This window comes from Sitophilus oryzae, unplaced genomic scaffold, assembly GCF_002938485.1.
Source record: "Sitophilus oryzae breed Bouriz unplaced genomic scaffold, Soryzae_2.0 scaffold_557_pilon_pilon, whole genome shotgun sequence".
Classification (NCBI taxonomy): domain Eukaryota; kingdom Metazoa; phylum Arthropoda; class Insecta; order Coleoptera; family Curculionidae; genus Sitophilus; species Sitophilus oryzae.
Genome location: NW_022147148.1, coordinates 84,043 through 110,082, shown reverse-complemented (window position 1 = coordinate 110,082; position 26,040 = coordinate 84,043). Strand labels below are relative to the sequence as shown.

Genomic DNA, 26,040 nt, shown 5'->3' with positions numbered 1-26,040 from the left:
CGATTTTGAAAATAGCTACTAAGTGTCACTAAAAAATTACCATGGCGACACCAGCCATCTTGATAATAATTTTATTGAAAAATTGGTTTTTATTCAAAATCTGAGCCACGTAGGTATAGGAAACCCTAATATAGTTTGAAAGAGCATTTAAATCTGCTTCGATTTGTTTTAAAAAGTATAGGGTGTTGCATTTGAAATAACGAAGGTTTTAAGGAAAATAAATATTTAAAATAGACCAGCAGTTTTTGATACCCCTGTATACATTTAAGGAAGCAATAATTTTTTTAGTAAAGTCTATTCCTCTGGCTTGAAAGTCAGCAGAAAAATTAATTCCGAAAAGTAATGTACAAGGTGTTAACAAACTTTTTTATTATAGCATGCATATTTAAATACCTTTAAATATATCAAAAACCAAACCTTTTAAACATATTAAACCCTTATAATAAATTCCTTATTTTATGTCCAAGACTCCAAAAATGAAATAAAATACCGGGTGTGTGTTGCATAAGAAAAAATATAACTTTGGTATGGATCTTAGTTCTGACACACTCCGTACATTTGAAAATAATTTTAAATTATGCACATTGCCTCTCTACATATACCCATAAAATATTTTGTTTCTACATCTTTCCGTTTTCGTATAATCAAGCGAGGCGAATGAGGTGCGCCACCCTGTATAATCAACTGCATTTTACATATGCACAAAAGTTATTTACGGAATATCGTTTATCATTTCTTAAACTTTGTATATGACCTTATAATGTTTACAGGTGTAAATATTATAATTAAAACGTAGGATGTGAATAAAAGAAATAATGTAATCTCTCTCATTTAATTAATTTGAATACAATACTGGTGGGAAATATAACTAAAACAGAGAAATAATTAAATTTAAATTCTCTATGTGTTGTTTCTTGCTGAATATTAATAGTCAACAGTATCTGCAAAAATAAAATGAAACAACACATTTATTATAAACTTTTTGCAGTAAAAACCATCAAACTTTGATTAAATTACGCGTATATCGATGTAATTTCTCATCTCTTAACGATCTCGTTGCTTTCTAAAAACATTCTGAACTTGAAATTAGCACCGCATTAATAAATAGATCTCGTTTTCTATTTATAGATATCAACGAGCTCCCACCTCAGATGGGATTGCTATCGCGCCTGTGGAATTTAAACACACGTGGTTGCTCGCTACAAGATCCATTGAAATTTATGATCGAAAGTAAAAAATACAAAACGATGGACATTATTGGGTATTTAAAGTCGGTCTTGGAAGATGCCAAGCCCTACGCAAGGATGAAATTGATGATTGTCGGGGTTCAGGGCATCGGAAAAACGAGCTTGTTGGAACAGTTGAGGCAAGAGGGGACGACAAAAAGGCGTCCTGAAGTAAGTGGGGTTATGTTCGGTTATTTACTAATATACATCTTGTGAATGTTTATTTGTGGCTTTGCCCTGAGTGGTTTATCTATGAGTTCAGCGTTTATGTTATTTAAAAAGAGAATAAAGAAATTAACTGAATCAACTAACCTATTTTTTATTTATTTGATTTAATAAAATAGATAGTAATAGATAGATTGTTATTCGCGCTCTTCTACGCGAATTATTGTAGTTAAATCGATTAAAAATTGTTAGTATTTGGGTCGTTAGGGACTACTAGAGCTGCAATTTAAAATTAAATTATTTTCGTAAGGTACAGAGTGTACCAAATAAATAAAAGATATTAAAATTGTATTTTTTAAAGCAGAACACCCTGTGAGTTATTACATTTTTAGTTTCTACGACATAAATAATTGTAGATTGGATTAATGTTTACCACACTTAAATTTTACCGTTTTTGAAACATATACAATTTTGGGAAAATTTAGTACCTTTCACTTTTAATAAGATATTTCTTTAGGCGTATTTAATTTTTTGAACCCAAATAATGCACTAAAGTTGTTTTATTTACTAAATATTGTGCTGCAATAATAAAAGTAATACTTCCATATATAGGGTGTCTAAAATTAATTTTAAATAATTATACTAGCTTAAAACGGCAATAACTTGTTCTTAAATGGTACACTCTGTGTATTTTGTGACAATCAGATGCAAAATTTAATCATCTATAAACTGTAATACACAATATTTAGCCATCTCTTCAAGTTTTTGGAGAAAATGTATAATTTTTATAATTCAGACCATATATTTATCAATATAGCCATGGAATCTTGAAATTTGAATATATTTGAAATTTATTAAAAAAGTTGAATGAAATTATTGGGCAAGCCTACAGTATTGACCATGAGACATGGCTAAAATATGACTACCCGTAGACACTCAGTGTTTCTGCCTTCCGGCTTCATCAATACGGGAGGAATCAGCAACGATGAACTACTAGTAATCCTGAAAAAAGAAAAAGGGAAGCAAACGAGGCACGAGGCACATTTGCAACGTGGATTTGCACAATAATTTCATTCTTCATTTTTTATTACAGTCCCCACTATATCTTTTGTTTTTTGAAATTTATACAGGGTGTCCCAGAAATAAGTGCAAGTATTTTAACTGGCAGTATAGTTCAACCTCAGAAACACGCCTATGAGGTTTTTTTCGCGAAAAAAAAAATTGGAATTTTTTTTAGTTTTTAGTTAAAAAACATAATATCTTGATAATATGGCAACATAGGTGTTAGATTAAATTTACAAAAAAGAAAATCCAGAAAAGATCCAGTGGTTCTCAAAATTTTAGCAAAAATATTTTTTTTTGGAAATTTTCAAAGTAAAATAACTCCGTTATTTTGTACTTATTTGAAAAACGATAAAGAGAAAATATGTTTCTTTTATCGAGGTCTACCACCCCTTAAAATACTTGACTTATTTCTGGGACACCCTGTATATAGTATTTTGACGTAGGAATAAGTATATTGTAATAAATACCGTATGATCGAATAAAAACGGCGTCAGCGATGGCTATGAAATGAAGATCACTGTCATTTTGTATGTAAAATTATATGGAAAATGTCATCTATCGTCATTTCCCAGCCAACTGGACGCCGTTTTTTTTTCGATCATACGGTATTTATAAACCGCGTAGAATAGATTGTTTGAGTTTTGTCATATACAGGGTGTCCCAATATTCCGTGAACATACAACTGGAAAAAAACATATGTAATTTTGGAATCAAAATAAGTTCATTGGACACAATTTACCTCTATACAAAAGTTCTTCGTTTATCCGTTAGAGGGCATCAAACTTTCAAAAATAAACACATTTTTTCAGATATTTTAACAACCGTTATTCCGATTTGAATGAAATTTTGGCTGTCTATGTTTTGCTAAGTGCTTTAACATTTGACTTTCACTAAAATTAAGAAAAAGTACGGCAAGAGTGAAAACTACCCCACCCCTACATAAATTTTAGTGTAAATATTTTCCAACTCCACCGACGAGAGATTTTCTTTTTGTAAAATGATTCTAGTGTTTACTTCATTTTTTGTCACTTGTAAGAATCGCCGCATCGCATAGTTTTTGAAAAAAAAAAGTTGGAGAATTTATTTTTCCAAAGCAGACCTACAAAATATACAGGAAGTTTCAATATTTCGTGGACATAGCAGAACTACGTATTTTTTGAATCAATAAAAAATAAACCCGAACGTTAATTAATTTAAAAATTATTATTTTTTTCAGCTTATTGTCAAATATAATTTGTGGTAGTAACATAAAATTCCATATTTTTGCCAATTACATTATTAGAGCATAATGGCTTTTATGCAACTCCATAGCTTGATGTGACAAAAAACCCTTTTTGGATATCAGCCTCGGAAAAATATTTTTTTTCCTCAAACAGTATGAGCGGTGGTGTTTTTTTTACAAGAGACAAAAAATGTAGTAAATACTAGAAGGGCCATTTTACGAAAAAATATTGGTCGTCGGTTGAGTTGGAAAATATTTATCCTAAAATTTATGAAGGGTGGGGGTAGTTTTCGCCCTTCCCATACTTCTTCTTGATTTTTGTGAAGTCAAATATTAAAGCACTTAGCAAAACATAGAACCCAAAATTTCATTCAAATCGGAATAACGGTTGTTAAAATATCTGAAAAAAATGTGTTTATTTTTTCTTAAGTGTGATGCCCTCTAACGGACAAATGAAGAATTTCTGTATAGAGGTAAATTGTGTCCAATGAACTTATTTTGATTCCAAAAATACGTAGTTTGTTTTATGTCCACGAAATATTGAGACACCCTGTATATGGTAAAAAGTTTATTTCGCTAGAATAGTTTGTTCTGTTCATTTATTCTAATATAATCATTCTAAACTAAAAATACATTTACCTAATTATTCTTCAGTATGAAACGATTGCAGCGATTCTCTTTCCCAAACGAACGCTGAGGTCTTTTTTCTCCGTTATATGGTCTTACTGATATACATAAAAAAATAGGTTCAGCCATCGCTTGACATACAGAAACATTTGTTAATAATACAGGTTCTGTTCAATGAGAGAACGGATGATTTTGACAGACGATGTGCAAAAATTGACAGAAAAATCAATTTACTTTTGAATTAAAATGATAGACAATAACTATCAGTGTCATGAATTATTCTATCGTTGAACAGATTATAGTTATTGCTATGATTACGTCTTTTTACATATGACTTTGTCTTAGATTGATTAGATTTATTTTTAAACGCTCTTTTAATTTTATAAATAGATAATCTAAAATTAAAAAGAAATGTCTCCAATGTAAATTGGATTTAACTTGTGAACAAACTAAACGAATATTAAATTACATTAGCATGTCAGCTTCTTGTGTTATTTTTGCTCTTATAGGTTTTATATGCAGTAGCGGCTCGTGACAATTATTAATGTAATATTTATATAAAAATATATTGCTATGATTATTAGTAAAACAGCAATTTATATCAAAAAATATTTTTAGTCTCTTGTTCAAAATTTTAGTCTGTCCAACGAGTCAGGGAAGAATTCGACAGACGACATCCAAAAAATGACAGTAACAACTGTCACTTTCATGGATTCTCTCATTGAACAGACTATATCTATATTTAATAAAATAGAAAACAAATTTCTTGCAGTATAGGTATATAATAAAATTATATAAGGATTCTTGCCACTTAACTGCTGATATAGAAATTTAATTCTACGCTATGTTTGTCATGATGCGGATCAACCTGCTCTCACTACCGGTTTCGGAGCCCTACTCCATCATCAGGTGAGCCTGGGCAGATCCACAAAATGACAACCACAGCGCAGAGATAGTTAATTCCGACTTGTCGGAAAGTGTCGGTTAGGTATTAAGTCCCGAACGGGAGATAGCGGCCTGCGTGCAATGGTAGTACTCTCGTACCACCGAGGCTCACTATCGATAGTAAAAGGATGGTAAAAGGCTTTTTTTCAGGCAAGCCAAAATTATAAAATAGAAAACAAATTTCTTGCAGTATAGGTATATAATAAAATTATATAAGGATTCTTGCCACTTAACTTATAGAAATTTAATTCTACGCTGTGTTTGTCATGATGCGGACCAACCTGCTCTCACTATCGGTTTCGGAGCCCTACTCCATCATCAGGTGAGCCTGGACAGATCCACAAAATGATAACCACAGCGCAGAGATAGTTAATTCCGACTTGTCGGAAAGTGTCGGTTAGATATTAAGTCCCGAACGAGAGATAGCGGCCTGCGTGCAATGGCAGTACTCTCGTACCACCGAGGCGCAGTATCGATAGCAAAAGGATGGTAAAAGGCTTTTTTTCAGGCAAGCCAAATTATAAAATAGAAACAAATTTCTTGCAGTATAGGTATATAATAAAATTATAATATCTAACCGACACTTTCCGACAAGTCGGAATTAACTAACTCTGCGCTGTGGTTGTCATTTTGTGGATCTGCCCAGGCTCACCTGATGATGCAGTAGGGCTCCGAAACCGGTAGTGAGAGCAGGTTGATCCGCATCATGACAAACACAGCGTAGAATTAAATTTTTATATCAGCAGTTAATTGGCAAGAATCCTTATATAATTTTATTATATACCTATACTGCAAGAAATTTGTTTTCTATTTTATAATTTGGCTTGCCTGAAAAAAAGCCTTTTACCATCCTTTTACTATCGATAGTGCGCCTCGGTGGTACGAGAGTACTGCCATTGCACGCAGGCCGCTATCTCCCGTTCGGGACTTAATATCTAACCGACACTTTCCGACAAGTCGGAATTAACTATCTCTGCGCTGTGGTTGTCATTTTGTGGATCCGAAACCGGTAGTGAGAGCAGGTTGGTCCGCATCATGACAAACACAGCGCAGAATTAAATTTCTATATCAGCAGTTAAGTGGCAAGAATTCTTATATAATTTTATTATATACTTATACTGCAAGAAATTTGTTTTCTATTTTATAATTTGGCTTGCCTGAAAAAAAGCCTTTTACCATCCTTTTACTATCGATAGTGCGCCTCGGTGGTACGAGAGTACTACCATTGCACGCAGGCCGCTATCTCCCGTTCGGGACTTAATATCTAACCGACACTTTCCGACAAGTCGGAATTAACTATCTCTGCGCTGTGGTTGTCATTTTGTGGATCTGCCCAGGCTTACCTGATGATGGAGTAGGGCTCCGAAACCGGTAGTGAGAGCAGGTTGATCCGCATCATGACAAACACAGCGTAGAATTAAATTTCTATATCAGCAGTTAAGTGGCAAGAATCCTTATATAATTTTAATCTATATTTAATATGTTATACTTATTTATAGCATTGGGCAAAGAGAATGGGAAACAAAAATATAAACGTGAAAACATCCAAAGGTACTAATATGTCTACTGTGGGAGTGGATATTGGAGACTGGGTTTACGAGAAAAAAATACGAAATCAGTCTACCTACGGCCCTGTTGTATTCAGAACTTGGGACTTTGGCGGACAAAGGGAGTATGTAAAAACTGTTCCTTTTTAGAAGCATACTTTAATTTTTTTTTATAGATATTATGCCACACATCAATATTTCTTGTCAAAGAGAAGTCTTTACCTGGTAGTTTGGAAAATTACCGACGGCCATAGAGGTATAAACGAGATTTTACAATGGCTCGTTAATATTCAAGCTAGAGCTCCAAACTCGCCAGTGATTATAGTCGGCACTCATTACGATGTCGTGCAAGAATTTAATCCAAACATATCCGAGGATTATCAGCAAATAATCAGAGATAGGTTTATAAATGTCGTCGATGCTGAAAAATGTGGATTGCCTAGAGTTCTCGATACTATTGAAATTAGTTGCAAAACGAAACATAACATTAAATTGTTATGTAATTTAATTTATGATACAGTATTCAGCTTGAAACCCCCAGGTAAGGTAAATGTAAGATGTAATAATTGTATGCTATTTTAATCCCAAACCATTTTTCGATGCACGTCATCAATCATATAGACATTGACACTAAAGTCTATAAACCTGACCAAATGAAATATTGGCAAAAATGTTTAAATTTGTTGTATAATTTGATACCGAGCAGCTCTTTATTTGACTTTATAGAGCAAGTGATTGTAACAGATATTTTATTTAGATTAAAGCTGCAAAAATTAATTTAAACCGAATTTTATTATCGCTATGTTGGTCACATTGCTCCGTTTTCATCAAGGTTATCGTTTATTATTTGACAATTATCCTAATGTCAGTCTATATTTTGTATAATATCGTGTTGTTGTTGAATCTTTGTGGGTAATTCTCATTTTTTGCTTACTTTCATAGTCTTTTAAAAAAACTACTTTAAAAGCACAAACAGTTCTTTTAAAAACTAAATTTTCGAGTTTTTGTGTTGCATTTCTTGAAATTGTATATTGAAAATATGCCGAAGCATTTAAACAGTCGAAGCAAAGAGCTTGTAGCTTCCCTGATAAACTATTTTGAACGAGAACGTGACAATAAATGTCCTTTATTACCCTTAACTGCAGCCAGAGAAGTAAGTTTGATTGATAAGCAGATTACACCATTTCAAAGTTATTTCTACGTTAGTTTTTATTAAATTCTGTGATTATTAGTTTGTGCATTAATAGCACCCTCTTACTTGTTAGTACTATGGCGTTGTAAGATGTACATCAATAAACAAATAGATAACCCATAATAACGCTTAGAATAATCTTCATAATGGACTAGTTTTTGCCAATATGTAATAAGTAAAATAAACTATAAAACATATAAATCAATTAATTACTAAAATATTAGTTATTAAATTAAAAAAAAAGTAAAAATCTTTAAAAAATGATATAATAAATATATTGTTTGTCGCTTTTAAATTAAGATTCATCTCATAAATCCATCACAATCTGGCAACGCTGGAGCCATCGCTTGTCACTCAAAGTTGATCACGTGCATCGGAAATTGTTTTGCGATTACCATATGTTAATTTTCCTATTAAGTCATTGTGGAAACAAAAATGTGTTGTTTTTTATAGTTTTAAAATGATATTACATATTATACTAGCCCTGGTCACTTTATTAACGTGGTCTGTACTGTAATGCATACGACAGAGATAAATATATACGACCAGTTGACAGACAGAGAGACAAAATAAAAAGCGGCATACAGTGTTGTCTGTTCGTACGAGAAATAAAATAATAAACAAAGATAATGTATCTAAGGTATTCAGTAATGCTCATTTCTGTTCGACAGTTGTTTAAGAATCTATTACAGCTGCTGTAAAATGAGTAACTAATTGTGAAAATTAAAGTCCCAACCCTAGACAACATTTTTCGTAAACACCTACTTACTTGTGCAGTTTGAAATTTTGGTGCAAAATCCGGCAAAACCGCATAGAAGAAATGTATCGACCAATAACAAAAGAGAAAACTTTTTAAGAAATCTGTTTTATGTGTATCACTTATCAGTACATTATACGAAACAATAATTATATTTTTTCGTAAAATAAGAAAGTCGATCTAACGACATGAGTAATTTTAATTAATATAAGCGGAATAATATTAGAACATCAGCAATTATTTTTATTAGATTCGCTTTGTTTTATCGTTCATATGAAAAAATGTGATTTAACAGAATCTAAATAGCTAAAAATAAATATTTTTTGAGGTTTTTTATTTATATTTTGGACTAGAGGTAAAATCGAATTATGAATAACATCAAATGTCATGTTATTAACATACAGACCGGACCACCGTAGTAGTAACATAGGCAGAACCGGACGAATTAGCGTATACCCGTCGGCCGGATAGAAAGCAGGCGAAAAAATGCGAAAAAATAAACGCTGTACTTAAACTCCCGTTAAACGGTAGCTTACTAAAATGCCGTTAATAGGTATGACGTCGTTGATGTGACGCACTTGACGGCTTTATGAAATATAGAAATTTTATAAGGACTAACCAACGCTATCGACCCCACCAAATAATCAACTTAACCAACGCAACTAACCTCGACACTGATAAAAAATATAAAAAACAAATATAAATTAGTAAAAATCAACCAACCCCACCAAATAATCAACTAACCAATGAATTAACACCCTCCAAATAACCACGCTAACCAACCCGCCATAACTAACTAAGCCAACCCAAATAAAAAGAGTGAAACCAATGCAATAAGATCACGCTATAAGCAAAAAAAAATATAAAAAAGTCTTGGTCGGCGTGAGATTTGAACCCGGACCATTCGCTTACGAAGCGATAGTTCAAGTTTCAAGTTTCAAAGCATTTATTGAGAATGTCTCCTTAAATACAATAAAAAGGTGCTATATACAATATATACAATAAATAAAATAACATGATAAGATGGTATGTTGTTCTTCTGACGAAGCACTCAACCACCTAAGCGAACCCTGTGAACAGGGGGGCCGGTGTTTGCCCTAGGTAGCTCTTTTATTGACCGGGCGAGGACTGCATGTTCCGCTTTTGCTCACACATGTATTGGGAGTATAGAGGCAATGCCGACGTGTTTTATTTTAATAAATATGTTGGTTACTTAAATCAGATCCGTAGAATCGGAGGAAAAAACTCTTAAAAAAACCTTCGTAATATCTAGTAGATTTTCGGTAATTTTATTGTTTGTATGTTTAGTTGTGATGTAGTAGTCTTCAGTCTATTCTGCAACTGATGTACATATTTTATGTACACGGTTGAGAGTAGTCTGAACTTAGGAGTGATTGATGTTACGTTTTGTGTGTCTTTGTGGTCAGCGTCTATAATTATTTAATTTATGCTCTGAGTCTGAGAACATTACTCACTATATATAGGTAGCCGTGAGTATATCGGCAAATGTTTCATATTTATCACATTGTGCTGCCTTTGTTGCGTTATATTTGATGTTAGGGGCGAATTATAAATTTGCGTCTTGTAAAATTTTTGTCCTATTGTGTCGATAAATTCGTTTATTGTCTCTAATCCAGTATTTTCATGTAAATGTGCTATACGAGTATATCTGTCATATCCGGTGATTTTCCTTAGTGTCTTATTTTGTAACCGTTGTAGTCGCAGTCTTTGTTTATTTGAGATCTTAATCCATACTGGGCATGCGTATGTTAGGGTAGGCCTGAGTATAGTTTTATAAAGCAATATTTTATTATCTACCGTCATATGCGATCTAGGTGACAGTAAAGAATACAATTTCTGTAATGCTGCGTAAGTCTGTTGTATCCTATAGGTCGTATTTGATACGAATGACAGCCGCTTGTCAATTTTAATACCAAGATACTTGACACAGGATTTTGGCTGAATAGCTGTACCATCAATTTTTAATGGTTCATGGACAGTTACGTTACTAATTTTCTGTGTAAGAAGTAATTGTTCCGTTTTTGTAGAATTGATCTTTATTTTCCACTTTTCGAAATAAGGCAATAGTCTCAATAGGTGATACTTCAGTTGTTTATTGGCAATATTCACGTAGTAAGAGGAAGCATATAAAACAGTGTCATCCGCGTATTGTCCAAAGTTTGTATTTGGATATCGAGGAATGTCAGCGGTATATAAAGAGTATAGTAGTGGTGCGATTACTGTGCCCTGTGTGGGACACCAGCGCGTATAAGTTTTTGAGAAGACAGAGAATTGCCCACCCTCACTCGGAAGTAACGACCTTGGAGATAGGATTTTATTAGATTTACAATATGTAGGGGATAATTATGTATAAAGAGGAGCTTGTAAAGAAGACCTTCATGCCAGACAGCATCGAAGGCCTTCTCCACATCCAGAAATAAGGCTAGAGTAGACTGCTGTCGCTGGAATCCCGTCTGTGCATCGTGTATCATTCTTGCAGCAAGTAGAGTGGTGTTGTGTCCGCGTCTGAAACCGAATTGTTCACTAGGCAATGTTTTGTTATTTTCTGCGTGTTTTGTTAGTTGGTGTAATATAAGTTTTTCAGATACTTTTGCCATTGTATTCAATAATGCTATAGGCCTGTAGCTTCCTGGTTTCGTTGCATCTTTTCCTACTTTATATATTGGTATTACTATTGCTTCTTTCCAGGCAATTGGAAAGTATTGGATTCGGACAATCGCATTAATCAAATACAGCAACTGCACTTGTGCTTTTCTCGGCAATTTTTTAAGAAGTAGGTAGCTAATACCATCTGGACCAGGCGCTTTATTGTTTGAAAAGCTCCTGATTGCCATTTTTAAGTTTTTATGTGATATATATGTGTCGCGTTTTGCTTGTTCATCCATTTCCGATCTAGGTAGATTAGTAATGCATTCATCAATATCTCGCTGTTCGTTAGTTGTACTTGGTCGTGGAGTGTGAACTGTTGCAAACTGCTTAGCGAACATCTCGGATTTCTGTTTGTCGTCAAAAGCTTCTATGTTATTGTCTTCCAATGTCGGAATAGTCCGAAATGTTTTAGTCAGTATTTTTGTCATTTTCCATAGAGAGTTGTCTCTTATATTTAGGCCTTGTAATTTAGTTTGCCAGATATTATTTTTGTGTTGAGCTATTTTTAGAGTAATCTGTCCGGACAATAGATTGAATTGCTCTCTATCTTGTGGTCGTCTATGTCTTTGCCATATTTTTCTTAGGTTGTTCCGCGCTTTGATTAGGTCCGTTATTTCTTCAGGTAAGACGTCTTCTCTAGGCCTGATACGCACTTTCTTACCAATGACAGCTCGAGCGTTTTGAATTAAGTCAGTAAAACGCTCCACCTCTCTATTGATGTCCTGTGCTGTGCTTATATTATTGTTTATTTGAAGATTTTGATTGATAAGATTTTTATATTGATCCCAGTTGGCATTATTGTATGTCCATGCTAGGTTGGTATAGTTTTGTGTGTTAATATTACTTGATATTGAGAAAAATACCGGAAGATGATCGGAGTTAAGTTCATTTTTTGTGGATAGTTGGATATATTGAGTAATATTTTTATTTAATACTATATCTATATACGTTGGGGTCATGCCATTGAGGGGTATATGGGTGGGAGTAGAGGTGTGTAAGAGCGCAACATTATTGTTAAGCGTATATGTATATAGGTTTAGTCCACTAGTGTTATTTACGTGATTTTTCCAGGCTATGTGTCGCGCATTTAAATCACCCATTAATAATACTCGAGGGAAAGGAGAAATAAGATTGTCTAAGTCATTGTGAGTCAGTGTGTTGGATGGAGGGTTATAGCATGCAACAATATGAGTATCATCACTTAATTTGATAATGATGTGTTCTACGGAACTTTGTAAGTTAATGTTTAATAGCTTATGTGGTATACGTGCTCTTACTAATATTGCTACACCTCCTCCGCGTCTTTGTGTCCTGTCCTGTCGGTGGACACTAAAATGTCTAATTTTTATACGGTCTATGTCAGTAAGTTTAGTCTCACTTATGCACATGATATCAACTTTGTATATTGATAAGAAGTGTATAAGCTCGGACATTTTATGTCTTAGTCCATTGGCGTTCCACAGTACAATGTTCAGTTTAGTCATTATTTGTCAGGTGTAAAATTTAGTCTTGTTGGCGTATTATGTTGTATTTAGTGACTTGGTTTTGTTCAAAGCCAAGCATAACCCTAATCACTTCCATACCCGTGTGAGCATTTTTTAGGAGTTCCTTCAGCGATGCCAAAGCTCGACTTAACTCAGTAAAATTAATCATACGATTTATTTCTTCAGCATCTCGAATGACATCGCTGTAGGAATTCATAAAATTGTCGGCGTTAAACATACCTTCCTCTCGGTCTGTTTTCGCGTAGTTTGATCTAGGTGGTTGGGTGCTACGTTGTTGTGTAACCGTTGCTGCCTCTTGTTCTTTTCTTCTGTTTCTTTCTTCCCAGGCGTTGACTGTCGGTGGTGGTGCTGAACGGTATGTCTGTTTTTGGGGCCCTGATGTTGCAGATTTTCTGTGTTCTAAGCTTTGTAGTTTTTCCTTATATACCGGACATTCCGGGTTGGCTGCTGTATGATCTCCATTGCAGTTTGCACATTTAGCTGGTTGGTCTAGGGGTTTTGTACAGTTGTAGCTATAGTGGTTTTCGGCACATTTCACACATTTTGGGGCTCTTCTACAGTTGTTGGTTGTATGTCCCCAAACTTGACATCTTCGACATTGTATGATTATTCTATCGTTTTTGCGACGTTCCCAGTATACTCTAGTGTATTCGATAACGCTTGCTTTTTCGTTTAGTACTTTTAGCAAGACGTTTTTATTTGTGGTAACCATAAATAGCGGGTAGTTTTCGTTCTTCGTTTTCATTTTATAGACTTCGTTGATTGGTATTTTTAATTCATCTTTTAAGGTTGCTTTGATATTTTCCGTGATAGTATCTTTGTGGAGTCCGCGTAGTACAAAGGCGTGTGAGGCGTTGTCTCTTGGTGTATATGTGTGAAATTCTATTCCTGAATTATCATTCTCTAAGTATTTCTTCAGATTGTCATAGTCTTGGATATTGTTGGTTTGAATGACTGTAGTATTTATATTATACTTCAATGAAAATTCTGCTTTGATGTGTTCTTTGAACTTCTGGATACATGTTTTGTGATCATTGATTGTTCCTTGGAGTACAATTGGGGGAGGTTTTCTCTTTTTCGAGGTTTTGATGTTCTCAAAATTTTTCTTAAACGTACTTTTTGATTTTCGTTTTATTTCGGTTTCGGTGTCTGTTTCCGAATCTGTCGAAGATAGATTTTCGTCATTATTTAGTCTACTAAATTTGTTTGCCGTGGCTGTTTCTGGCGTTCGTTTTCTTTTATTTATTAATGCAGACAGTGGTACTGTGATTTTTGGACTCACAAATAGATCAGAGCTTACTGAAGCAGTGTCCATTTCTCTCGTGGTAGTCTCTTCGTGTTTCCCCTTGGTTATTTGGGAGGTGGATGTTTTTGGCTCAGTATCGGAGATGCCATGCAATTTTTCTAGGTGCTGCTCGATTTCTTTGAGGGTTACACTAATTGCCTCAGTATCAACCTTTTTTGACGTGGCGTTCTTTGTGATTGTCAGTACACTTCTAGCGCAATGTTGACAATTGCGGGTTTTGATGTTGGTTTGCAAGAGTTTTACAAGCTTATTTGCCCTTTTCACTATTTTGCTGGTTGTGTCCTGGGTTGGTGCCGAAGATCCCTTGGTGTTAATATTATGGTCGAGGGTCATCCCCCCGATCCAGGAAACATTTGAGTTAGATTCAGATGAATCTATTTTGAATTGTTATAAAAACAAATGCAGTAAAAAATAAATATTTCTTTATCTTCGCGCCGCGCGAGGTAGATAAATAAATCGGTGCAAAAAACACTCGCAAGTGGCCCTGAACACTGCGTCCGCACGGTACCGCAGCTAGTAGGCGACTCACGAAGCGATAGCCTCAGCCACTGACCCACAGGTGCTCTTGCAGAAAGCTTAAGGCTAGGCATTACTTTCCGCCGACATGAACGACGTCACAATATCTATTAACGGCATAGTAGCCTACCGTTTAACGGCTGTTTAAGTACATCGTAAAATAAAAATAGGTAGATATGTAATAAGAATGTTACAGAATTTGTATTTATTCGTGTTTTAATAGCCAAAACGAATACATAGATTCCCGCTACAGCTCTCGTGTAAAATTTATTTTTTTTAGTAAAATAATGGATGTTTACGAAGTTCGTGAGAAAATTCAAATTGTAAATTGTAAAATGGTATTTCCAAAATAGGTCTTATCGGGATATACCTTTGAATAAGACGACTAAGGAAGGGGGATATCAAAAATCTTAGGTCCACCGCGATGGGCCTCAAATATGGCCGACTTAAATTCCGGTTTATCAGTGCCGTTCCAATTTTATTTAAAAAATGCAAAACTATGATGTCGGGGGTAGACGTGGGGTAGAGTCAATAATTTTTTTTATTTTACGTTGTGAATAAATGTTGGTTGTTATTAAAATTGTTATAAAAATATAAAATTCTAATGAAAATAGATAAGTTATAATAATTATTTATAACCATAAACATCCGATATGCTACTGAAGCAGGTAAGTCAAATTGACGTATCTAAATTCTTTGGCATCTAATCTTTGACAAGTAGTAAATAAAAGCAAAAATGCAAGAAAAAATATATAATTAGTTAATTTAAGTGAATTTCATAAATGATCGGTTTACTACACGTATGTATATTATATAGTCACTTACTAGCAAAAAGTTGTTCCATTATTTCACTGGATTTTTGCCGAGATCTACCGCACGCTACACAACCAACTATTTTAGAGTCTTTTTCGATAGATCGCGATAGTGTCACTGTTAATTTAAGTTCTGCCACAATTTCCATCTAGATTTACTACCTTTATACAACTATCAGTAGTAGAATAAATAATAAATAACATAAAATAAGCTCCGTAAAAACTGACAAATCCACAACATTTCAAATCAAATTCAAATGTGTCAAATGAATCGTCAAACAGAACTGTCAAGGATTGCCACCCTAGAGTCCTTTTTCCGCCCACCATGCATGAATACATGGATAGCATTATGCTCCTTCCTTAGTCTTCTTATTCAAAGGGATATATAAACAGTTTTTCCACAAACTTTTGTAAACAGGCCAATTTCATCTTTACCTACTATATCAAGAGTTATTAATAATTTTGAAACACATGGGTGCGTGTCCGCACAAAAACACAAAATGCCTGATGTGTTGATTAATGAAGAACAGGAGTTAAAGCAAGTGTTTCGGGTGGTTTTGTAGGGGAGCATATGATTGGTCCATTTTTTATAAAGGGTAATTTAACTGTTGCAAAGTATTTGGACTTGTTACAGCAGCAGATTGTCGCTAGAATTCGTGAGTTATTGGGAGAAAGATTCCACAATGTCTGGTTTCAACAAGATGGTTGCCCTGCCCACAATACCCGTATTGTTCAAGAATATTTGAACAATACTTTTCCCAACCGTTTAATTAGTGAACATGGAACTATTTTATGGCCCGCTACATCACCAGATCTTTCTCCCAATGATTTCTTTTTGTAGGGTTATGTAAAATTCAAAGTGTATGGTCATAATAGGGCTAATAATCTGGATGAGCTTCAAGTAAAAATATGAGAGCCTTTCCAAACTATTAGCCCTAATATGTTAGCCAATGTCAGACGGGGATTTTACGACCGCCTAGGCTTCTGTCTAGCACAAGAAGGTGGTCTTTTTGAACACTTGTTATCACTTTTTTTTATTTAGAGTAATATTTTTTTCTCGGGTTTAGAGAATTTATTTATTTTTAATTTTGGCTTGTAAACACACTCAAATAATAAATATTTAAGTATTTTTATTTTAAATGTTACCTTAAGTGAAGGTAAACACTTAAAATGAAAATAATAAATACTCGGCACTCCTCGCGTCGTATCCCTAGTGTCACGACCGACCCGCCCAAGCACAACTGCAACTGCGTACTGCCTGACCAGCCGACTAGCCGGCAGTGAATCTCTAGTACGAACCCAAATCGGGTAAACGTAAATTCGTCCGGCAGCTTGCTATGTTACTAGTAGCCTGGTCTTCTCTGTATATCAGAATGTTTTATTTTGGTATTGCACATTCTGCTATTTTTTGGTAATCTTTTTTGTCAGTGTGTCTTTATTAACTAGTTCAAAATTTCAAATTGCTGTGAATTATTTGTGATTTTATCAGAGTAAGTGCTCTTCTAGTGAGTAAAACTTAAATCATTGGATTGAGTGAAATTAGATAATACCGTATGATCGAAAAAAAAACGGCTTCCATTGGAAATGACGATCGATTACATTTTCCATATAATTTTACATATGAAATGACAGCGATCTTCATTTCATAGCCATCGCTGACGCCGTTTTTTTTTTCGTATAGTACTATTCATAACAAACTATCAATGAGAAATACATTTTTTAGGAAGTAAGGAACTGCTGTTAGAACAAAAGGTACCTGCGACATATTTAGCTCTAGAAGACGTTGTTAATTATATAGCAGCAGAAAGAAGAATAAATGGTTTAGATCCAGTGTTGACGTCTGAGCAGTATAAATCTATGGTGATAGCAGAAATGCAACAAAGATATAACAAAACATTCAGAGATTGGGCAGAACTACACCAAGCTACTCTTTTTTTGCATGACAATGGTAAGTTTATTATAATTATATTGCTTATTTTATGTCCACCAATAGGTTGTGGAATTATATAAAAAATTCGAATAAAAAGTTTCTGAAATATCTGGCTTTTCTACTTATCTAAAAATCATTACACTGAAAGATACATTTTCCAAGCCTACTATTTTTGTCTACATTCTAGGAGTACTACTTCATTATGATGACGCTACTTTGAAGGATCTTTATTTTCTTGATCCGCAGTGGTTGTGCGATATGTTAGCTCACGTAGTGACAATTCGAGAAATAAATCCTTTTGCAAGAACTGGCGTCATGAAGTTAGACGATCTCAAACACGTTTTTAAAGCTAGTAATATTGGTCCTATCGATACGAGGGGCTACGTCGTCAATCTTCTGAATAAATTTGAGGTGGCACTAACGTGGGATTCCCGAACACTGCTAATACCTTCACTGCTTCCCTCAGAAGAAGACATGATACTTGCTCAAATGTATCCTGGGCAAGCTGTGCAACCTATGGTTAAAGTAAAGGTACTGTAATAATGTTATTATTGAAAATGGATTAGAACTTTATTTGGGCGTCTCTTAAATAAATGCAAGTATTTTAACTGGTAGTATCTCCTCCCCCGAAATACGCTATTGAAGTTTATTTTGCAAAGTGCATTAAAAATTATACGTTTTGTTGGTATTTTTATTGCAATTTAAAAAAATAGTGCTGAAGGTTGGTAAATAACTCCGTTATTCTCATTTCATTTTAAATAAAAATGACAAATAAAAAATGTTTCTTTTTTCCAAATTTATCACCCCTTAAAATATTTGCACTTATTTAAGATACAGGGTGGTCCGAACTGTGTTCCGGAAACTTTAACAGCATATTCTGCAAATAAAAGTAAATGATGAGTAAAAATGTATGTCCTAAAATAGCTTAGTTTCGGAGACACAGGGTGTAGAAGTTTCATTTTTATTTCGATTTTTTCCGAATAATTTTTGAAGTAACGTCAATATTTGGATGAAAATTGGGGTCTGGGAATTTTTTAACATGAGAAATTTGATTTTGATGTCAATATGACTCCTATTTGTAGGGGGCGCCACCTACATGTGTTTTAACTGTTTTGAAGAGTAATAACTTTTTGTCCGTATCTGTATAAAGTGAAAAAATATACATTTCCGTTTTTTTTACGTAAAAAATGTCTCTTGGTAAAAATCGCTATGAGTAACCGTTCTCAAGATATTTAGAATGGAAATTGTGAATACATGTCATTATTGACAAAAAATAAACACGTTGAGTAGATAGTTATTTGACTGAAATAATAAATTCCGCAAATTTTTATTTTTTTAAATTAATCAAGTTTTTCTGCGAAGAAATGACGATAAAATAGTTTCTGTCGAACTTTTGGCAGAAAAATATTTCGAATTAATGATTTCATTCTAATAACTATTTAGTCAACATGTTTAATTTATGTCAATGATGACAGGTATTGATAATTTCGATTACAAATATCTCGAGAACCATTACTCGTAGCGATTTTTTCCAAGAGACCTGGTTTTACGTAAAAAATGTCGTAAATGTATATTTTTTTACTCAGTACATGGTTTTATACAGGTACGGACTAAAAGTGATTACTCTTCGAACCAGTTAAAAAATATGTAGGTGGCGCCCTCTAAAAGTAAGTAGGAGTCATATTGACATCAAAATCATGTGATCATGTCAATTTCTCATGTCAAAAAACTCCCAGACATCAATTTTCCTCCAAATATTTACGTTTCTTCATAAATCATTTATAAAAAATCGAAATAAAAATGACACTACACTCTGTATCTCCGAAACTAAGCATTTAAGTACATACATTTATATGAACTTTTTTACTTATTTTTTTCTGCAAAATATGCTGCTGATGTTTCCGGAATACAGTTCAGACCACACTGTATAGTCTTGGAGAACTAAATATTTTTTTCTTAAGGTTCCTTTAAGATCTAGAGGATGGGCTGTAAGAAATAAAAAATTAACTGTTTCCCCTAAATCAGTACTGTATAAAGAAGGGGGCCCACAAGAGTTTCAAATGTCCATGCCAAGTAGTTCAAATAAATCTATAGGTACATGGATTATTATTTCTGCCACCTGATAAATTAATTTAACTGTTCTTGTAGCAGAACCAATTGAAGAAATCTTTTATGAAGTTTCGTCTAGACAGTCAGATAAATCAATGACAAGATTGTTGCTAATGTCTTATTTTCCCTCCGGATTTTGGTCGCGTCTGGTGTCTAGAATTTTAGCTGATGATACAATAGTCGATATTATTAGGTCATTCTTTGTCTTGCCTAAAGATCTAGCTCACGATATTAATTTGGCTAAATGCTTAGATCTAAAGGCTGAATGGATTCTTTGGCAAACTGGCTTGCAATTGAAATATGGAGACATAACCTTATTTCGCATTAAAGAAGTTTTACATAATAGTGCAGCTCATTATAGGCAGTTTAAGTAAGTTTTTGAGAAGAGGGTCCTATTTTTTGAAATAGTTACAGCTGATTATAAGATATTTGGAGCCATTGTTAATCTATCATAGATTACCCCATACTTACTTTTGTGGATTTTAAATTGACATTTTTTAAATATGTTAATATATTGTACTACCTCATTGAATAAAAAGACCAGAAAAGGAGTATGTTAACAAAATTAGACTGGAATGTGTTTAGTTATTAGACATGAAAGTTTTTTTAATCTGATTTCAATTACGGTTTATCAGTGTCATTCTATTTCTTTTAACGTGTTAAAATATAAAAAATATGTGCCATAGAGACGCGATAATTTGCTGGCATTGTTTAACTGTATTTGGCTTAACTTTAACTGTTTAGGCTAATTATATCTTCAAAATGAATGTGTCTTAGTATCCCTTTTCATAGTCGAAAATATGAATTATACTGTATTTTCCCATTCTTTCACCGAGGTATATCTTTATACTGGAGTATGTATAAGATGTTAAGGTATATTTTAGCTGTACATTATACCAAATAAACATTTAGACACGTGGTTAAGCTTGACCGGTACAGCGTTGCTCACTTTTACATATTTTCTGTTAATCAAAATATTTTAGGAAACAAAAATAAATTAATTATAAATATATAACAGTGGCGGCTCGTGACCTGTGTGACTGGGTAGGCGACAAAATTTTAGTTGCGTCTATTTGCCCCCCCCCCCTTAATTTACATAATACCCTAGCCCAGTTTGTAAATATAGGTCGTCATCTCTGGGTAGCTCTAACATAGCTCAAAAATATTTAGGACAAAACTAAAACAAAAATAACAGCATTCAACGTAATGACATAATGTACAAGTATAGTTTTTAGTAATCTATTTTATCTATTATTTTTTTTATCTATTACTATGGAGTACATCATAGAATTTTATTTTATTTTTATTTATTCACGCAAACTTAAAAATTGGTAGTATTGAGAAAAAGAATAATTATGTTTTATATATTAAATTGATGAGTCGGTCTCTTAATAAAGAAAAGTTATTTATTATTATATCAGTAAAATCATCAGATTGTTGAAGAGCTGTGAAAAGATCTTTTTAGATTGAAAGTAAGGCAAGTGGCGATAAACGTTTATTTTTCATGGAATCTCTACTATAAATTTTAATGCATTTCAAACATGAAAAATGTCTCTCAACCCAAGTGCTTGTAAATGGTGTAGTAACAAACAAAACAAACAATTTGAAAGCCTCTGGAAATATATTTCCAGGATTATTCTCCTTAAATTATTTTATGCTCGAATTTATCATATCTATTATTAATACCTGCAATTTATTTATTAATTTATGTTGGCCAATAACATTTTTTGTTTGTTAAATCACTATTAAATGCGCTGGAAGTTGGAAATGTATCAATATAACAAGTTGGTTAAATCAGATGTTAAATGCGTTGGAAATTTTTTATAGGATTCTTTAAATTTCGGATCTGCAAGAGATAAATAAAAATAATTGAGACATACGAGTATCTATCTGCAAACCTTATTTCTAAATGTATAACAATGTTATCTAATATTTCATAAAATAAAATTCGCAAAGATATTTGACTTAGCCGCTTTTATTAACATATCGAATTGAAATAGCACAGAGACTTCTTCTTCTGTAATATCTTGTATCGTCTACTTGCACCGAATAAAATAACGCGCTTTTTTTTATTTCGGGATCTTTTATTTCTGTGGCGTGTTCTGAAATACAACCGGTTATATCATTTTTAATAATTTCGAACAAGCCCGAAAATGTTTCCAATTTGCTTTAAACGTTTTTTGAATTTTCATATAAAAGTTTTAAATGCTACGTATAATGAATCATGAAATATCCCCTTAACGAAATGTGATATCTCCTTATGAAATATCCGGAATATCCCTTTAACATCTAAGCCTACCGAGCCTCCACGACTTCATGCGAAGGCGACCGGAGATTTCGCCTAAGCCCCGCCTTAATACGATATAACCCCGACTTACGTCGCGTCGCTACCTACTACCTACTACTAGTTAGACAGAGACAGAAGACTGCCGTACGTCGTGCATCGACTCTGATAGTAGGCGATGTAGAAATCGCCGAACAAAGGCACTCCAACGGTCAAAATTAAGTGTTTACTAACGCAGCGGCACAGTCAGCGGCCAGCGTACGCCAGCGGTAGTGAATATGTTAATATACAAAACCACAAATATTAAAATAATATTGATTATTAAAACACACTTCCGTGTATTAACAGTATTTTTATGTATTGGCAACATTAATAGTAAATAATGTAATGTAATAAATCGCTTAAATTCTGCCAAAATCTTAGGGTAGGCGCCGCCTACCTTGCCTACTCTGACGAGCCGCCACTGATATATAAACTATTATTATTTACATCAACAAAATTCACCTCCTTAACAGCACTTAAGGGACATAAAAGGCCATTACTATCTCTTTCCCGTTTAAAATATTCTCATATGGTTGCGATGAGTTGCAATAATACACTTCGCACTAAAAGCGGTTATAAAAAGAACACTAGCTCCCATTCCAGGTTACGGATGGAGCTTTCCAGGTTCTTCAGTTCCGCTTTAGTTGGTTTCCGCTTGAAAAACCGAACGGTTCTGGTCCAGTTAGTGGAGTGTTCGCTCCTTTTCTAGCTAGATCATTTGCTTTTTCATATTGCCTTATATCCCTTGATGAGCTGGCACCCAGAGTGGAAAGACTATTTTCTTTGCGTAATTTGTTCAGCTTCTCTAAGCATTCTTTGACCAATTTCGATTTGATGGTTACTGAGTTGATCGCGTTTAGTGCTGCTTGACTATCGGATAAGATGGCTCGCTGACGTAATTAAAAGTTTAATAATTGGTATCGCTTATACCTCTGTAATCTGTATCTGTTTTTTTTAATAAAATAGTTTGCATATTTATTAAGGTGTTCAATTTAAAAAAAAATGCTTATTTGATATTAAATTTTGAACATTATTAATTATTGCCAGTTTCGTGGATAGTTTGGCAAACTCTGTTGCTTTAAGATATCTCTCTTTATAATTTTAAATGGTGTACATGGCCACTTTCATGGCCGCATTAGGTTTGTTATCAAAAATTGTTTATTTCTCCAAAATCTTTAAAGAAAATGTGTATCAACAAAATTTTGATATCAGAAAAAAATGTCTATTCAGTTGAAGTATTAGAATGTATAAAATACTTTATTTTTTACTTTCTTATTTTATTTAAAAAATACAAACTATGTAAAATTTGACAGAATTTTTAATCTACGAAAGTATGTATGAACTAAGTAATAAAAAATATAAAAAAATTAAAACATAATACCTACGTATAATTTTGGTTTAAAAAAAATAAATATAAACAAACTACAGGACATTTTTTATATTTAAGGTTTAAAATTAAACAAGATGGATTATGGTGCGACGTCGACTTACAAAATTCATCTATACTAGAGATATATTTCCCCGTTGATTCTCTAGTTGTCAAGCCAAAACGTACAGATGGGGCAGATATAAGCCAATTTAAAATAAAAGACGAACTTGTCATAGAATGTACGCAGGAATCTACTACTCAATTACTAGCTCTGGCGGTAGATCACATTGACATTCTCTTAGAGGATTGGTATCCTACATTAGGCACTCGATTTGTCCATACATCCGAAGGCAAATTCTTAGTGACACGTTTAATTCCATGTCCTCAGTGTCTCGGGCAAAGTCATCAAGATTATTTGGATCCAAGTCACGCTTCTAGTTCGCAGAGTCAGGACATGATGCATCGAGATAAAGAGTTAGATAATTCCCATTATAACAGGGATTATTACAAAGTGAGGCAGTCTCAAGAGTCGTATAATTCCGAGTGTGACAGTGGCGTAGGGCCAGATTCAAACGTTTCTAGTCGAAACGCCTCCGTAGAAGGACATCCTGCAGTTCACTTGGAAGATCAAACTGCCAGAAATACATTGTATTACTCCTGGATGGTCGAGGAGTGTATTCTAGCTTCTTATTCTGAAAAAGCTGTAACGTGTCCTTTGCACGGTGATATTAAGTTACTGAGAGTTGCACCCGATACTGTGAGTATTATTTAATTTATTATCAGGGTATTTATAAGTTTCGTATGATCAAAAAGTTTTATGATCAAATGGGCGTAGACTTTGACAGTTAAAAACAGTATTTTGTCTCTCGTTGCTCAGACTTTACATTTACATACGGTAATCGCAAAACAATTTCCGATGCAAATGATCAGCTTTGAGTGACAAGCGATGGCGACAGCGCTGTCAGATTGTAATGGATTTATGAGACGAATCTTAATGTAAAATTGGGAAACAATATATTTATTATATAATTTTTTAAAGATTTTTACGTTTTATTTTTAATTTAATAATTAATTGATTTATTTGTTTTATATCTTATTTAACTTATCAAATATTGGCATAAACTAGTCCATTATGAAATATTCTAAGTGTTATTTATGATTATTCTAAGCCTTATTATGAATTATTTATTTATTTATTGATGTACATCTTACAACACCACAAGTAGTAATAACAAGAGGATGTCATTAATGCACAAACTAATAATTACAGAATTTACTAAAAACTAACGTAGAGATAACTTTGAAAGTGGTATAATATACTTAGCAGTCAACTTACTTTTCTGACTGCAGTCAAGGATAATAAAGGACCTTTATTGTTACGTCCTCGTTTAAAATAGTTTATCAGGGAAGCCACAAGCTCTTTGCTTCGACTGTTTAAATGCTTCAGCATCGGAAAATGTTTTGCGATTACCGTAGACAAATTTCGGTCTTGTTCATAATATAGATAAAGTAAAATTTAGCCTCCAACATTCCTCCTTTAAATTAAAATAATAGATTTTATTAACTTGTATGAATACCTATCTATCCGATTACGCGTATCAAGGTCAACAAATTGTTTTAAATTTTGGCTATAGATTATCTGAACTACTGTATTGTTTTATTTAATATTATACAATACCGTTGAAGAAAATATGTAATCAAACGGGCTCACAGCGCTTTCAGATGGAGCGGAGCATCCGCGACGGACCGTCCGCTATTTCGAGCAAGTACCATAAAGTACCATGAGTTTATATGAACAATTTCACATGGGCGCGTATGCTCCATCCGACGGAGTTCGTCCGACGGCTATCTTGAAAAAACACGAGGGGCGGTCCGTCGTGGACGGTCCGCTCCGTCTGAAAGCGCTGTTAGATTTTGACAGGTAAAAAGTTATAACATAATTTCCCGTTAGTATTGTTCTTTTGTTATCGCCAAAATTCGCTTGATATAAAACGTAAGGGGACGGTTTTGACAGACGATATTGATTTTAACAGACGAAAAAAGTATAGATGTTATGGATGTTTTTCAATTAAAATCACAACTTCCACTGTCATATATTCGTAGGTATCGTAGGCAGATCAAAACTTTAAGACTGCATTTTTATATAATTTATTACTTTTGTTTTAGATGTTTCTTGATTTAGGCGAGAGATACATAATTAAAAAAGAGAATATTAAAAAAGGACGGCTTTTGGGGCGTGGTGCTTTTGGTTTTGTATTTAGAGGAACGTGCAAAGTTAGAGGATCAAATAATATGATAGATGTGGCTATGAAGATGTTACAACCAGTGCAACCTGGCCCAAATGCACGGCAGTCTGCCATTATGGCTTATAAAGCATCTCAAGGAAAATGGGACAGAGATCCATTACAGTATGCTTGCAAGGCTTATTGTACTGCCAGACAAGAACTTAATATTTTGTTAAGCCTACGACATCCAAATATTGTTCCGTTTGTCGGTGTTTGTACGTCTCCTTTAGCTTTAGTACTGGATTTAGCTCCACAGGGCGCGTTGGACTTGGTATTAAGGCATTACAGAAGATCAGGCGCGAAGGTTGGCCCATATACTATGCAGGCTATTATTTTACAGGTAGGTTTTTACAGAGCAGCTGAATTTCTACAGCGTACCAAATTATAAAAAATTCGGCCCAGAATATTATTTTACGCCTATATAAGAGGTGAGGGAAGTTAGCAACGCATTGAAAGCAGGAATTAT

The 26,040-nt window shown here is 33.8% G+C and overlaps 1 protein-coding gene across 2 annotated transcripts in view; it reads left to right on the top strand.

The window, feature by feature from the left end:
* LOC115887262 (leucine-rich repeat serine/threonine-protein kinase 1) overlaps positions 1-26,040 on the top strand; it is an 80,535-nt gene that overhangs the window by 37,427 nt on the left and 17,068 nt on the right. For both annotated transcript variants that reach the window (XM_030906644.1, XM_030906643.1), the window contains 9 exons: positions 1,129-1,397; positions 6,750-6,922; positions 6,974-7,338; positions 17,279-17,503; positions 17,673-18,016; positions 19,447-19,579; positions 19,634-19,964; positions 23,368-24,046; positions 25,456-25,914. In XM_030906644.1, the coding sequence (XP_030762504.1) occupies positions 1,129-1,397; positions 6,750-6,922; positions 6,974-7,338; positions 17,279-17,503; positions 17,673-18,016; positions 19,447-19,579; positions 19,634-19,964; positions 23,368-24,046; positions 25,456-25,914 (2,978 nt within the window). The remainder of the gene's footprint in view (positions 1-1,128; positions 1,398-6,749; positions 6,923-6,973; positions 7,339-17,278; positions 17,504-17,672; positions 18,017-19,446; positions 19,580-19,633; positions 19,965-23,367; positions 24,047-25,455; positions 25,915-26,040) is intronic.